Source organism: Pongo abelii, chromosome 3 (assembly GCF_028885655.2).
Source record: "Pongo abelii isolate AG06213 chromosome 3, NHGRI_mPonAbe1-v2.0_pri, whole genome shotgun sequence".
In the NCBI taxonomy this organism is placed as follows: domain Eukaryota; kingdom Metazoa; phylum Chordata; class Mammalia; order Primates; family Hominidae; genus Pongo; species Pongo abelii.
In genome coordinates, this window is record NC_071988.2 from 175250628 (window position 1) to 175264910 (window position 14283).

At 39.6% G+C, this 14283-nt stretch overlaps 1 protein-coding gene across 5 annotated transcripts in view; it reads left to right on the top strand.

Moving 5' to 3' along the window:
* The window catches only part of MND1 (meiotic nuclear divisions 1), a 72476-nt gene that overhangs the window by 36164 nt on the left and 22029 nt on the right, over nt 1-14283 (top strand). For all 5 annotated transcript variants that reach the window (XM_002815222.6, XM_054554597.2, XM_054554596.2 and 2 more), the window contains one exon: nt 13655-13729. In XM_002815222.6, coding sequence (XP_002815268.2) covers nt 13655-13729 — 75 coding nt within the window. The remainder of the gene's footprint in view (nt 1-13654; nt 13730-14283) is intronic.

The window sequence follows — 14283 nt, forward strand, 5'->3', positions numbered from 1 at the left end:
GCAACTAACAGGATCTGCCAAATTATATCTCTGTGCACTTAAAAGTCACTTTTTCTAAATTGAATTGTCTTATTACTTCTCTATTGACCTGGATAATCCAGAATTAGATATATAATTGTTGAAATTAAATGACTCAAAGATTGTGGGGGGGAATAAGGTAAATAAACTAAGATATTTTTATTGGTAAGTTATTTTAAATAATGCTGAAAAGTATAATATTACAACTCTGAAGCTTATATGAATTTGTGTGGTATAACTTAAGACATCAGAGTTGTTTTTTTTTTTTTTTTAAGGTAGAGTGTCACTCTGTTGCCCAGGCTGGAGTACAGTGGTACGATCTTGGCTCACTGCAAGCTCCGCCTCCTGGGTTCACGCCATTCTCCTGCCGCAGCCTCCCAAGTAGCTGGGACTACAGGCGCCTGTCACCACACCCGGCTAATTTTTTGTATTTTTGGTAGAGACGGGGTTTCAACGTGTTAGCCAGGATGGTCTCGATCTCCTGACCTTGTGATCCACCCGCCTCGGCCTCCCAAAGTGCTGGGATTACAGGCGTGAGCCACTGCACCCGGCCAGAGATTTATTTTTATATTTATTGTCTGTTTTGCTTTTGTGGTAGGTAGCTTTGGGCTGGGCTTCCAAACCTTCCTCCAGCAATGATTCTCCTTTGCTGTTGAAGCTATTTGGTAGATGAACCTGAGAAGGCTGACCCTACAGCTATAGAATTCCCATTCCCAAACACTCAGTGTTTCATATGAGATAACAGGTTTGTGGCAGCCATTCTTCAAAAATATACTCCCCCCAAATCAAACAACCTTGAAAAGATTTATTCTACAAAAAACCGGGCGTACAATTTTGGTGCTGCTACCAGGTAGTGGCAGAGTGTCAAAGTTATATATATTCTTTCCTGGAATAGCCTTAATTTCAATTTGTTTGGGCTGTTTTGCTGCCCCCAAAGCATATCGATATTTTATAAATTTTAAAATTTCAATATTCCTAACATCTCTGGCTGCTATATATATAAAATAAACAAACATATATATATATATAATTTTCTTTTAAGAGATAGAATCTTGCTGTGTTTCCCAGGCTGTAATGCAGTAGCTATTCATGGCCATGATCCCACTACTGATCAGCATGGGAGTTTTTACCTGTTCCGTTTCCTACCAGGGCTGGTTCACCCCTGCTTAGGCAATCCAGTGGTCCCCACTCCCAGGAGGTCACCATATTGGTGCCAAACTTAGTGTAGACACCTGATCAGTGTAGCACACAACAGCCTAGAACTCCTGGCCTTAAGCGCTCCTTAGCCTCCTAAGTGGCTGGGACTGCAGGTGCACACCACCACACCAGGCTATATACTTAGAGAAGTTTCATAAAAATAAGCTTGTTAGGAGGGTGCTTCTTTTCATTTAAAGTCTAGCTCTTACTTGACTCAAGGGCATGGTTTAAACATCCAGGCCTGTATTTCATCACATTCAGATACAGGGCCTTGTTCAGGTTCCTCAGTATTTATATTTACTTAACCATAACTTTTGTACACGATAACTCTTTTTGAAAAAAAAAGTTTAACTTTAGATCCAAAACAAAGCAATCTCAGTTTTAAATTATATTAATTGTTATTTTTTAAAGCTATATGCATTCACCTTTCAGATAACCTCTAACACTTTGGTTTACCATCAATCTTTGTTTGGTGGGTTGCTCACAACTCTTGAGCTAGTTTGCCATTAGAATGTGTTCGCTTGCTTTCTTCGCTCTTCTTTAGCTATATAGCCTATGGAAGGGAAGGCATTAGTTTGCCGTTTTAATTTTTTGAAATCCAAGTCCTCTTGAACCATTCTACTGTAAGAGGCAGAAGTAGAAAAGTAAGAGCATTATTCTCTTAAAAAGATAAAAGCCTTTATGGTCAGGTACTCTAATCACTGAATATTTCTCAGACTTCATAAATTTAATGGGAAGTTTATTTTAACCTGATCTAAATAGAAATTTAAATCTTTAAGTTAATTCTATTTAAGTAGAAATTGGAGTTTAAACTCTTAACTGGTGTTTCTTAGCAAATAATTTGTTTTATTTTAGATCGATGCCTTCTAATAAAATTAAAGGAACTGAATAACATTACATTAAAACATTTAAAATAGTAATTAAACAATATTTTCATTAGAAATTTCAGTGGTGGGCAATCTTAATTCTCATAAGCATTCAGAAATGCCAGGAGTAAAACTGAATCAAGTATGAGAAACTTTCAGCCTAGACAACTTTAGTGACATGATGGAGACTACTGAATAGGCTAACTTTTAGGCCTGTTCTTTCTCAATGCTCTTGGAAAAAAAATAGGAAAAAAGCAATTCCATATGTGAAAATAATTTTGCTGATCTTTAGCATCTATGTAGATCTGTTGGGAGGTTCTTTCAGTTTTTATAATATGTAAAAGTAGGACCTTAGCCAGCAAGCCTGAAATTTGTTGAGTATATGAATATTTCCATGGACTGCATGTGACCCACACACAAAAGTGAGAGAACAAGAGCTCACCTCGAGCTGCGTTAAATTCTGTCCCAGAGAAGGGCATTGAAACCTAACGGAGAGTCTGTGTACTATGAATCTCTGAAAACCCAGGCTGGAAGGAGATTGGGGGCAAACAAAGAAGCCGGATGGTGAGAGGTGGAATGGTGGGTAGCAGCCAGAAAAATAGAATATGTTTTCTACATCATGTGGATTGCAACTGGGGAGTGTCCAACAGGGACACCCACAAAGAACCCAGAAGTGTGACATAAAAGGATTTAGCTTAAATATCTTCTAGGCCCAGAGAACACTGAGGCATCTTAACAACAATACTTGTTAAGTGTATTTCCTGTCTCGTTTACCTCCTCTCTCTTTCTGTCCATTTCTCCAGGCCTTGGTTGGGATAAGGGACAGGAAGCTGAAATTGCAGTCAGTGGACTGGAAGAACTCTAGACTAAAAAAGAGACAAAGATTACTTGCCCTCCCTAGCAGACTGCTGTTGTGACTCCTGAAGCACTCACCATCATGTCCTTATTACAGAGGTAGCACGAAGGAGAGAGGGAAGGGTAAAGGGCACATCCGCTTCCAACATCTGATCCCATTTTATTGGACAAAACTTAGTCATATGGCTACACCTGATTTGAAGTAGTTAGGGAAATACAGTTTCTTGTTGTTTTTGTTTTTAGCTAGGCCTATTGTCTGAGGTCCTGTTACTAAGAAAGAATGGATATTGGTAGACAATTAGTGGCCTCTGCAACTTAGCCCTCATCTCTGGATTTGTTATAGGAGAACCCATTTCTCAGGTCTAAACAGTCTGTAAACATTCATAAGTTTGTATGTAACTTCCTTCATGGCATCAGTTGGATTTTGCATGTCTTTGACTCTCAAAATAGCTGAATGATTTCTAACTGGATTCTACGTAAGCCTTTGACTGTAGCCACAACTAAATTCATTGTCCTGACACCGTTAGGCTTCTGTTGGATCTTTCATATCTCTTAACTACTTTTTAATATTTTTAATCCTTCCTAGAAGTTAAAAATGGTTCCTTTTAAAATCTGCCTGCTTTTTTTCTTCCATATTTCCATTTCTACTTCTGGTTTTTTTTTTGTTTTGTTTTGTTTTTTTTTAAGAGCCAGGGCCTCACTCTGTTGCCCAGGCTGGAGTGTAGTGGTGCGATTATGGCTCACTGTAGCCTTGACTTTTGTGGCTCCAGTGATCCTCATTCCTCACCCTCTTGAGTAGCTAGGACTACAGGTGCATGCCACCATGCCCAGCTAATTTTTATTTTTTATTTTTTATTTTTATTTTTTTTTTTTGTCAGAGATAGGGTCTTGCTCTCCTGGCCAGGCTGGTCTCGAACTCCTGGCCTCAACTGATCTTCCCACCTTGGCCTCCCAAAGTGTTGGGATTACAGGTGTGAGCCACTATGCACGGCCTATTTCTACTTTTATTACTTTAGTCTTATTATATCTAGTTGAGGTACTAGTCACTTGTTAGGCTCTGACTCTGCCTGACAGTTCGTTTTTTCACATTGTAATTGATTGTGGTCCTATCTTTAGCAGGCATTATTTTATGTGTGTCTCAGCATGTACTTATTAAGTGGCTTCACTTGTCCTTTATGTTTCTTACTTGATGGGATTTTCATACTCTTTCTATGTCCATTATTTAGGATTTTTGGACTACATTTCTTATTTCCAGGTTCTTAATGTGTTCCTCAGGGTTGGATTGCTGGAAATTTAACCCTCTGGTTAAGTGGAACATTAATATGCTGTATTCTTGCTAGCTTCACAGAGTGTTTTCTTTTAATGACTACTGTCTTACAGCATGTAATGAAAAATAAGTTAATCCAAAAATATTCAACAAACATCCAGTACTCACTACATGCAAAGCAATACCTTAAATTGTTCATTACCCAGCTATATTTTGTGAAAAGATCTAAGCCATAATACTGTAACTGTATATGTAGTGGGTACTTTATAAATGCTTATTGAATGAATAGCTTTCCTGGCATGCATTACTTTATTCCAGCCACTCTTATTCTTGGACACTTTGTTGTATGTCCCAAAATAGAGGAATGGGATGTTTTAAATTTGATATCTCCCAAAATTTTTCACAGCCTTCATAGTTGGCCAGCACTATATGAAAGAGATTATTATTAAAGCTTTGTGCATTGTAACAGTTAAAATATTTACTGTGTTAAAGGCAGAAAATCCAGGTTTACTTTGCTTAAAAGATAGAGGGGAGATTGATTTAATGACTCGTTTAAGTTCAAATTTTTCAAAAGTAGAGTATGGTCCAGACACAGTGGCTCATGCCTGTAATCTCAACACTTTGGGAGGCCAATGTAAGAAGATTGCTTGACTCCAGGGGTTGAAGACCAGCCTGGGCAGCATGGTAAAACACTGCCTCTATGAAAAATACAAAAATTAGTCCAGTGTGGTGGTGCATACTTGTTTTCCCAGCTGCTCAGGAGGCTGAGGTGGGAGGATTGCTTGAGTTTGGGAGGTTGAGGTTGCAGTGAGCCACGATCATGCCACTGCACTCTAGCCTGGGTGACAGAGTGAGACCCTGTCTCAAAAAAAAAAAAAAGAAAAGAAAAAATGGTAGAGCATGCTTCAGACATCATTTAAGACTCTGACTGCATTTCTCTGCATTTATCTTGGCTTTGCCTTTTGTGTGATGGTCATGTCTTCAGGTTGGCTTTCTTCATGATGACAAGGTGGATGCCAGCAGTAATTTGGGCTGTTTGCCTCATTGTAGCTATGTAGTTTAGAATCCAGAGGGCAGGGAGAGTTGTTTCCCACAACCACTGAGCAAAAGACTTTGAACTCACGTAGACAGTGGACTTCGGATGATAATGATGTCAGTGTAGTTTCACTGATTGTAGCAAATGTACCATCTTGTGTGGGATTTTGATAGCAGAGGAGGCTGTACATATGTGGAATTAGGTCATATATGGGAAATCTCTATACCTTTCATTCAGTTGTACTTTGAACCTAAAACTGTTCTAAAACATAAAAGTGTTTGGTTTGTTTTTGTTTTTGTTTTTTTTAATGAATGAGTCCAGGCTTGGTGGTTCACGCCTGTTATCCCAGGACTTTGGGAGACTGTGGCAGGAGGATTGCGTGAGGCCAGGAGTTCGAGAGCAGCCTGGGCAACATAGTGAGACCTTGTCTCTACAAAAAAAAAAATTTTAATTAGCCGGGTATGATGGTGCACACCTGTAGTCCTAGCTACTCAGGAGGCTGGAGCAGGAGGATCACTTGAGCCCAGGAGTTTTGAGGCTACAATGAGCTATGATTGCACTAGTGCATTCCAGCCTGAGCAACAGTGGGAGACTGGATCACGAGGTCAGGAGTTTGAGACCAACCTGACCAACATCGTGAAAGCCCGTCTCTGCTAAAAATACAAAAATTAGCCAGGCGTGGTGGCTTGCCCCTGTAATCCCAGCTACTCGGGAGGCTGAGGCAGGAGAATCGCTTGAACCCGGGAGGCAGAGGTTGCAGTGAGCCGAGATCACAACACTGCACTCCAGCTTGGGCGACAGAGCAAGACTCTATCTCAACAACAACAGCAACAAAAAGGAAATCAAAGTAGACCTAACTATATATGCAGATGTGGAAATTTCTCTGAAAATAGCAAGGCATAAGACATTACGTAAAGGATAATCCCCTATATGTTTTTAGTGTTATCCATATTGATCTATATCTAGATGTAAAGCAAAGAAATAAGATAAGAAGGATGCACACTGGGCTTTACAGGGGTCACTCTGGGGAGGAGGTTGTAGGGATGGTGCAGAAGTGGAAAGGCAAATGAGGATTTTGCTTTGAGTCTTTTAAAACAAGAATGCTCACATTTTAATCTTTTGAGAATATATTCATATAACAGGAAAATAATTTTTAAAATACTAGTTATGTATGCTAATTATATAGAAAACTTAAAAGTATGTTTCACAACACAGAGATAAGCATTGCTTAGATTTAGTGCATTTTCTTGTAGTGGTTTTTGTTTGTTTGTTGTTTTTTTGGTCATAGATAGGCTCTCAATGTATTATAGTTTTCCTTCTAGCTTTTAAAAAACTCAGTTGTATCCCATGGGAATTTTTCATTAAAAATACTTTGAAAACACTTCCATTAGTTGTGTAATTATGACATATTTATGCCATGAAATATGAACATTTCTCTATTGTTGAGACAAGTAGATTGCTCCCATCTTTATGTATAAATATATCTTTACAGTGTTTATTGTTTCCTTATGATTAATTTTTAAATGGAATATTACCTTTATTAGAAGATACAAATTTTAAATTTTAACATAAACAAGGCCAGGCTCAGTCACTCATACCTGTAATCCCAACACTTGGGAAGCCAAGGCAGGAAGATTGCTGGAGCTCAGGAATTGGAGACCAGCCTGGACAACATGGTGAGACCCCATCTCTGCAAAAAAATGAAAAATAAAAAAATTAGCTGACATGGTGGTGCCTACCTGTAGTCGTAGCTACTCAGGAGGCTGAGGCAGGAAGATCGCTTGCGTCTGGGAGATCCTGATCACACCACTGCACTCCAGCCTGGGTGACAGAATGAGACCCTGTCACAAAGCAAAACAAGGAAACAAAAAACCCAAATAAAGAAATAAATTATATGGCTTTTTTTTTCTTTTTAAAGCAGAATGGAAATATAACCTGTTTTTTTCCACAACATAGTACACGAATTTTGATAAAGCAGTAGGCTGATCTAGTTGCTTTTGCTATTATCTCTTTCTCCTTCTCTGTTCCTTGGCATTCTTTCCCATCTGTGAACATCTCTATATTCTTCCCTTAATGCTTCGACATTTTTTTAATTTCTAAAAAAGAGTAAATCAGAATTCCAATGCAGCCAGCTTGAATCAATCATTCTGTGTCTTATGAATAGTTAGTTCCTCCAGGCAATGAATTAGCCCTTTAGAAAACATTGGCATTATGTTTCTCAATCCTGATTATCTGTATAGGTGACCTGGAATGCATTTAAAGAGAAGCATTGTGTCAGTTCCTCAGATCTAAAGATGAAATCCTAGGCTGGGTGTGGTGGCTCATGCCTGTAATTCCAACACTTTGGGAGGACAAGGCAGGAGGATCACCTGAGCCCAGGAGTTTGAGACTAGCCTGGGCAACATAGTGAGACCTTGTCTGTACAATAAAAATAAAAAATTAGGCATAGTGGTGCATGCCTGTAGTCCCAGCTACTCAGGAGGCTCAGGTAGGAGGATTGCCTGAACCCTGCATTTCAAGGGGGTAGTGAGCCATGATCATGCCACTGCATTCCAGCCTGAACAACAGAGTAAGACCCTGTCTCAAAAAAATAAATAAAGATGAAATCCTGTTTTTACTAATTATAAGTAGTTACTATCGTTGCAGCTGCAGTTTTGTTCTGGGTTACTGAGTTTTTAAAAATTATTATTTGCTTTAGTGAAATTTGGAAGTGGATTTGTTACAGTATATAATTGTGACACAAGATTTTTCTCAGCCACTTTGCCAACTGGAGACCTCTACAGCCAGCAGCACCCCACTAGCCCCCACCTGGGCCTTGCTCAGCCCCAGGCCTGCTGCTGGAGGTACCCTGCCCACTTAGCCCACCTGTGTTTCAGCTTGTACTGCCATTGGCGGTTCCCGAGCTCTTACTCTGCTTCCAAGAAGAACAAGAATATGCTGACAGTTGAAGGGTAAGGATGGACAGAGAAGAATTTCATTGAGTGACAGAACAGGTCTCAGTGGAGAGGGGACTCAGGGGATGGTCCCCTACCCCATAGTCCGATGATTTCTCTCCCAGTATGGCTGAATCTGGGGCTTTTATGGGCATGGAGTAGAGGAGTACATACTGATTGGTTTGTGAGTATGCAAAGAAAGACTAAAGGTACCACTCAAAGGTGAGCACAGCAATATAGAAAACCAATTAGGAAAGGGTAGGTATGTGTAAAATAGGTGAAGGGTAGGGATCAGAGGAAAACCACCAAATGGGAAGACAGGTTCTCAATCTAGTCCGTGGATTTAATTTGTAGTTTGGCTTTCAGGCTTTAAACTGTCTTCGGCTTGGAGGTGGGGTTTCACCGGGGACCCGCCTCTATCTGCCTAGGCATTTTTCTGCCTCCTGCCATTATCAATTGCATTATAGAATGTTGAAGACTTTGCTCTTTAAAAGAATATTATGGTAAATACCTTTTTATTTATTTATTTATTTATTTTCATTTTAGATGAAGTCTCGCTTTTTCTCCCAGGCTGGAGTGCAGTGGTGCGATCTTGGCTCACTGCAACCTCTGCCTCCTGGGTTCAAGCGATTCTCCTGCCTCAGTCTCCTGAGTAGCTGGGATTACAGGCGTACGCCACCACACCCAGCTAATTTTTGTATTTTTAGTAGTGACGGGGTTTCACCATGTTGGTCAGGCTGGTCTCAAACACCTGACCTCAAGTGATCCACCTGCCTTGGCCTCTCAAAGTGCTGGGATTAGTGGTGTGAGCCACTGCACCCAGCCCATGCCTTTTTAAAAATATAGACTATCACTTCTCTATTTTTATAAATGTGGACTTTCGTATTTCTTTTAAAGACAAACATTAAGATGTTTTCTACTTCGGGCTACAGTATTTAGTAGTAATTCATCTTTGCTTGTGAACTAGATAATATTTTTCTATATATAAATATCCTGTGTGTTTTAGTTGGGTTTGTTACTGTAAGAAAATAGATTCTTGTTTAGTTCACTAATTCTCAGAAGTGTGGTGTCCCCAACTAGCAGCATCACCTGGGAACATACTAGAAATGCACATTATTGGGCCCCACCCCAGATGTGCTATTCAGAAACTCAGGAGGTAGAGCCCAGCAACCTGTGCTTTAAAAAGCCCTTTGGGTTCCACTATATGCTAAAGTTTGATAACTACTGTTTCAGATAGTTTATATATGGTGACTAGAAATCTCAGCTTTTATCACATGAGGACTACATTTGGTTTATTTCCAAGGTGTAGGTTAGGAACTATGGCAGTAGTGCAGTTGTATAGATGAAAAGCTGATAGCATGGGCAGCCCCACAAGAGTTGCTTTCATTGTTTGTTTCCAGTGGTTGGGATTTTAAGAACTATGCAGTGAGCCAAGAATCCTTCACTATTGAGTTGAACCAAATTATTTCAGTACTTAGGATAATTAGCAGAAGCTTTTCCTTTAATAACACATTTTGGATTGTCCCTCCCTCTATTACCAAGATATTTAAAATGACAAATCATGAATTCCATGCTTCACATTTGAAAATGTAAGATTATTTTCATAATTAAGGAATTTCTGAATGAGCTCTCTTTCAAATGCTTTGAAGTTGTAAATAATTCCAAACAGATGTATAGTACCTGAAAGACTCTTAATTAATATAATTAAGGTATATATCCTGGCTGGGTGTGGTGGCTCATGCCTGCAATCCCAGCACTCTAGGAAGCCCAGGTGCACGAATTGCTTGAGCCCAGGAGTTCAAGACCAGCCTGGGCAACACGACAAAGTTCCATCTCTACAAAAAAATACAAAAATTAGCCAGGTGTGGTAGCATGTGTCTGTGGTTCCAGCTACTTGGGAGGCTGAGGTGGGAGGATTGCTTGAGCCCGGAAGGCAAAGGTTGCAGTGAGCCAAGTTCGGGCCACTGCATTCCAGCCCCTGTCTCAAAAAAAAAAAAAAAAAAAAAAACAGAACCAGCCCATCTCAAAAAATAAAAAATAAAAGTATATATATATGTGTATGTGTGTGTGTATATATGTGTATATATATATATATATAAAATGTCCTTTAATTATTGGCTTTTATATAATTAGTAACTTTTTGGATAATGTCTACCTGTCTGGTTATTTTAAAAACACTTTTAATGGAAAAATGTTATGCTAAAATATGTGTGTTTTTTTAATTGGAAAAAATTATTTACTTCTAAATTTAAATGTTATGTATATATTTTAATTAGTTCAGGTAGGTCCTTCAGGGTGGAATATTAACTTCTTTTATTTATTTATTTTTTTTATTTTGAGATAGAATCTCACCCTGTTGCCCAGGCTGGAGTGCAGTGGTGCGATCTCAACTCATTGCAACCTCCACCTCCCAGGTTCAAGTGATTCTCGTGCCTCAGCCTCTCGAGTAGCTGGGATTATAGGTGTGCGCCACCATGACTGGCTAATTTTTGTATTTTTAGTAGAGACAGGGTTTCCCCATGTTGGTCAGGCTAATATTAACTTTTAAATTATGACCTTATTTTATAAATGAGAACTCTTTTTAAAAGAACTAGACTCCGGCCGGGTGTGGTGGCTCACGTCTGTGATCCCAGCACTTTGGGAGGCTGAGGTGGGTGGATTGCTTGAGGTCAGGAGTTCGAGACCAGCCTGGCCAACATGGCGAAACCCCATCTCTACTAAAAATACAAAAAATTCGTCAGATGTGGTGGTGGGTGCCTGTAATCCCAGCTAATCCGGAGGCTGAGGCAGGAGAATCGCTCGAACCTGGGAGACGGAGGTTACAGTGAGCCAAGATTGTGCCATTGCACTCCAGCCTGGCCAAGAAGAGTGAAACTCCATCATATATATATATATATATACACACACACACACACACACACACACATACACACACACATACATACATACATACATATATATCATACAGCAATTTTTTTTTTTAATTAGGAAGATAATTACTCGCAAGGAGAGGTATAACTGGTTTGTAGTGATGTCTGCCTGGCATTATCTATAGATCTTGATCATGCTATGGATTAGAATCAGTGACTGGAGAACTGTTAAAGGAAAGCTTGCAACGGTCCCTTTATGCGTACTGAGAAGTAAAAGATTTCCCAAAGCAAGGGTAAACCTACCAACTTTTTGAAGATAGTATTTCTGAATTTTAAGCAAAAAAAGGGTATCTAAATATTATCCACTCTTTACATATAACTAGATCATATTGTGAACAGTTAGTTTTTTGTTGTTGTTTTTTGCGGGGGGTGGGGGCAGTTTAGTTTTTCTTTTGAGATGGAGTCTCGCTCTGTCACCCAGGCTGGAGTGCAGTGGCGCAATCTCGGCTCACTGCAAGCTCCACCTCCTGGGTTCATGCCATTCTCCCACCTCAGCCTCCCAAGTAGCTGGGACTACAGGTGCCCGCCACCACACCCAGCTAATTTTGTTTTTATATTTTCAGTAGAGACGGGGTTTCACCATGTTAGCCAGGACGGTCTCGATCTCCTGTCCTCGTGATCCGCCCGCCTCGGCCTCCCAAAGTGCTGGGATTACAGGTGTGAGCCACCACGCCCAGCCGTAAACAGTTAGTTTTTTATAATCAGCCAACAGAAATTAAACCCATCCAGTTATTAATTATTTTCTAAATGTTTATAATTCAAGAGTGAGGGAGGAGTGGAATATTTTTTAAGAAGGCCCTTACCTAATCACATGAATCTGTAATTTCTAACTAGTTTATAGCAAAAGATGTGGAGAATTTGGTATTCGGAATTCCCTGTGGTTATTTGTTTACTTGTAGACCCAGGTGAGATTAATAAAATTGAGAAAAGAAGCCAACACTCTGAAATTAACCAGTCCTTTTTGATGTGTAGGCCTACCCACATGCCAATCAACATTCAATATCTGTAGTCTCCTTATGCTGGTATTATTTAATCCATTTCCACATATAACTTATCTACTTTCTAAGCTGAGTAAAAAGTTTAAACTGATGACTTTTAAGATATATAAAACAGGCTGAGTACCAGGGTGCACACCTGTGATCCCAGCATGTTGGGAGGCCGAGGTCGGAAGATTGCTTGAGCCTAAGGGTTCAAGACCAGCCTGGGCAACATGGTGAAACTCCATCTCTAGAAAAAAATTTTAAAATAGCTGATTGTGGTGGTGCACACCTGTAGTCCCAGCTACTGCGAGGTGGAGGTTGGAAGATGGCTTGAGCCTGGGAGGCAAAGGTTCCAGGGAGTCATGATCGTGACACTGCACTCCAGCCTGGGTGCCAGAGTGAGACACTGTCTCAAGAAAAAAAAAAAAAAAGAGAAAAAGATATAAAACATAGCTAAAATTGGCAGCAGGCTAACAGATTTTTTTCTTCTTTGAGAACATAATATGTAACTATGCAATTCCTTGTAAAGTACTTTACTTATTAATAAGAAGTGACAAATTTATTATTGACTTAGTGAAATAAGTCAGGTATTTTGAAAAGACTTTAGTCAGAAGTGGAATAAAATTTGCAGAGAGAATTTATATAAAAGATTTTTTTGGATTTTCAAATTCAATTTCTTTTTTTTTTTTTTTTTTTGAAACAGGGTCTCACTCTGTCACCCAGGCTGGAGTGCAATGGGGTTATCACAGTTCACTGCAGCCTGAAGCTCCCAGGCTCAAGCAGTCCTCACACCCTCACAGCTCAGCTTCCTGAGTAGCGGGGACTACAGGCTCACGCCATCACGCTTGGCTAAGTTTTTTTGTATTTGTTGAGATGGGGTTTTGCCATGTTGCCCAGGCTGGTCTCTAGCTCCTGGGATCATGCGATCTGCCTGCCTTGGCCTCTCAAAGTTCTGGGATTACAGGCATGAGTCACCGTGCTTGGCCTTCAAGTTCAATTTCTAACTAAATAATAGACCTCAAGTTACTTGGAGTAGGAGTGGGAGCCTAATAAATGGAGACTATGTGGAAAAGATTAAAGGCATGATATTCGTTTTATCTATCTGCATGGAATAAAAAGAAAATGTTTTTTAAAACTCTTTTTTTTTTCAGTGTACCCTAATGATTCATGGTCCTTGGTTTTCTTCAAATTGGAGAAATTCATTCCCAGTATAGTGTTTGACTTTGTTTTCTTTTTCTTTCTTTTTTTTTTTTTTTTTGAGACGGGGTCTTGCTCTTGTCGCCAGGCTGGAGTGCAGAGGCGCAATCTCAGCTCACTGCAACCTCAGCCTCTCGAGTAGCTGGGACTACAGGCATGCACCACCATGCCCAGCTCATTTTTGTATTTTTAGTAGAGACAAGGTTCCACCATGTTGGCTAGGATGGTCTCCATCTCTTGACCTTGTGATCTGCCCGCCTCGGCCTGGGGCGAGTGCTGGGGTGTGAGCCACCACACCCGGCGTACTTTGTTTTCATCAACTACTACATGTCAGTTTATCTCAGCAAGCTCTTTTATTTGTTTTTGATTCTCTAGTTGTCTGAGGGAAGTCAAAAGCATGCAAGCCTACAGAAAAGCATTGAGAAAGCTAAAATTGGCCGATGTGAAACGGTAAGTTTGTGTCTATAGATTCTTTTAATAATGGCAATTCTAAATATTAGAGTAAGCGACACAGAGCTTCCTGTGAGGAGGAAGCATTTCTACCAGAAGAGAAAGGGATCATAGCCAAGGATAGGAACGTTTGACCTGGTAGGATTCACTAATTGTGAGTCTAGATTTTATTATTATTATATATGGCAGCATAGCATAGAAGCATAAACCCTAGAGCCAGACTGTCTGGATTTGAAAGTCTCCCAAATTCTGTTTTCACTTTTCTCTGCTGCAAAATGGGGAATAACAAAATCTATTATACTTCATTGGGTTATTGTGTGGATTAAACTAGTTAATATTTGCAAAGCACCTAGAAGAGGACCTGGTACATGGTAAGCCCTATATAAATGTTTATGTAAATTTTTAAGAGTCTTTTAAAAAATTTTTTTGCATAGAACAAACGGAGAACCATCAACATAGTATCTTTGGCCTTGTAATATTTTAAAATTTTTAAAATAAATATTGACCTATTTTATTTTTTAAAGTACAATATTTTTCTAAGTATTAGGTTAGAG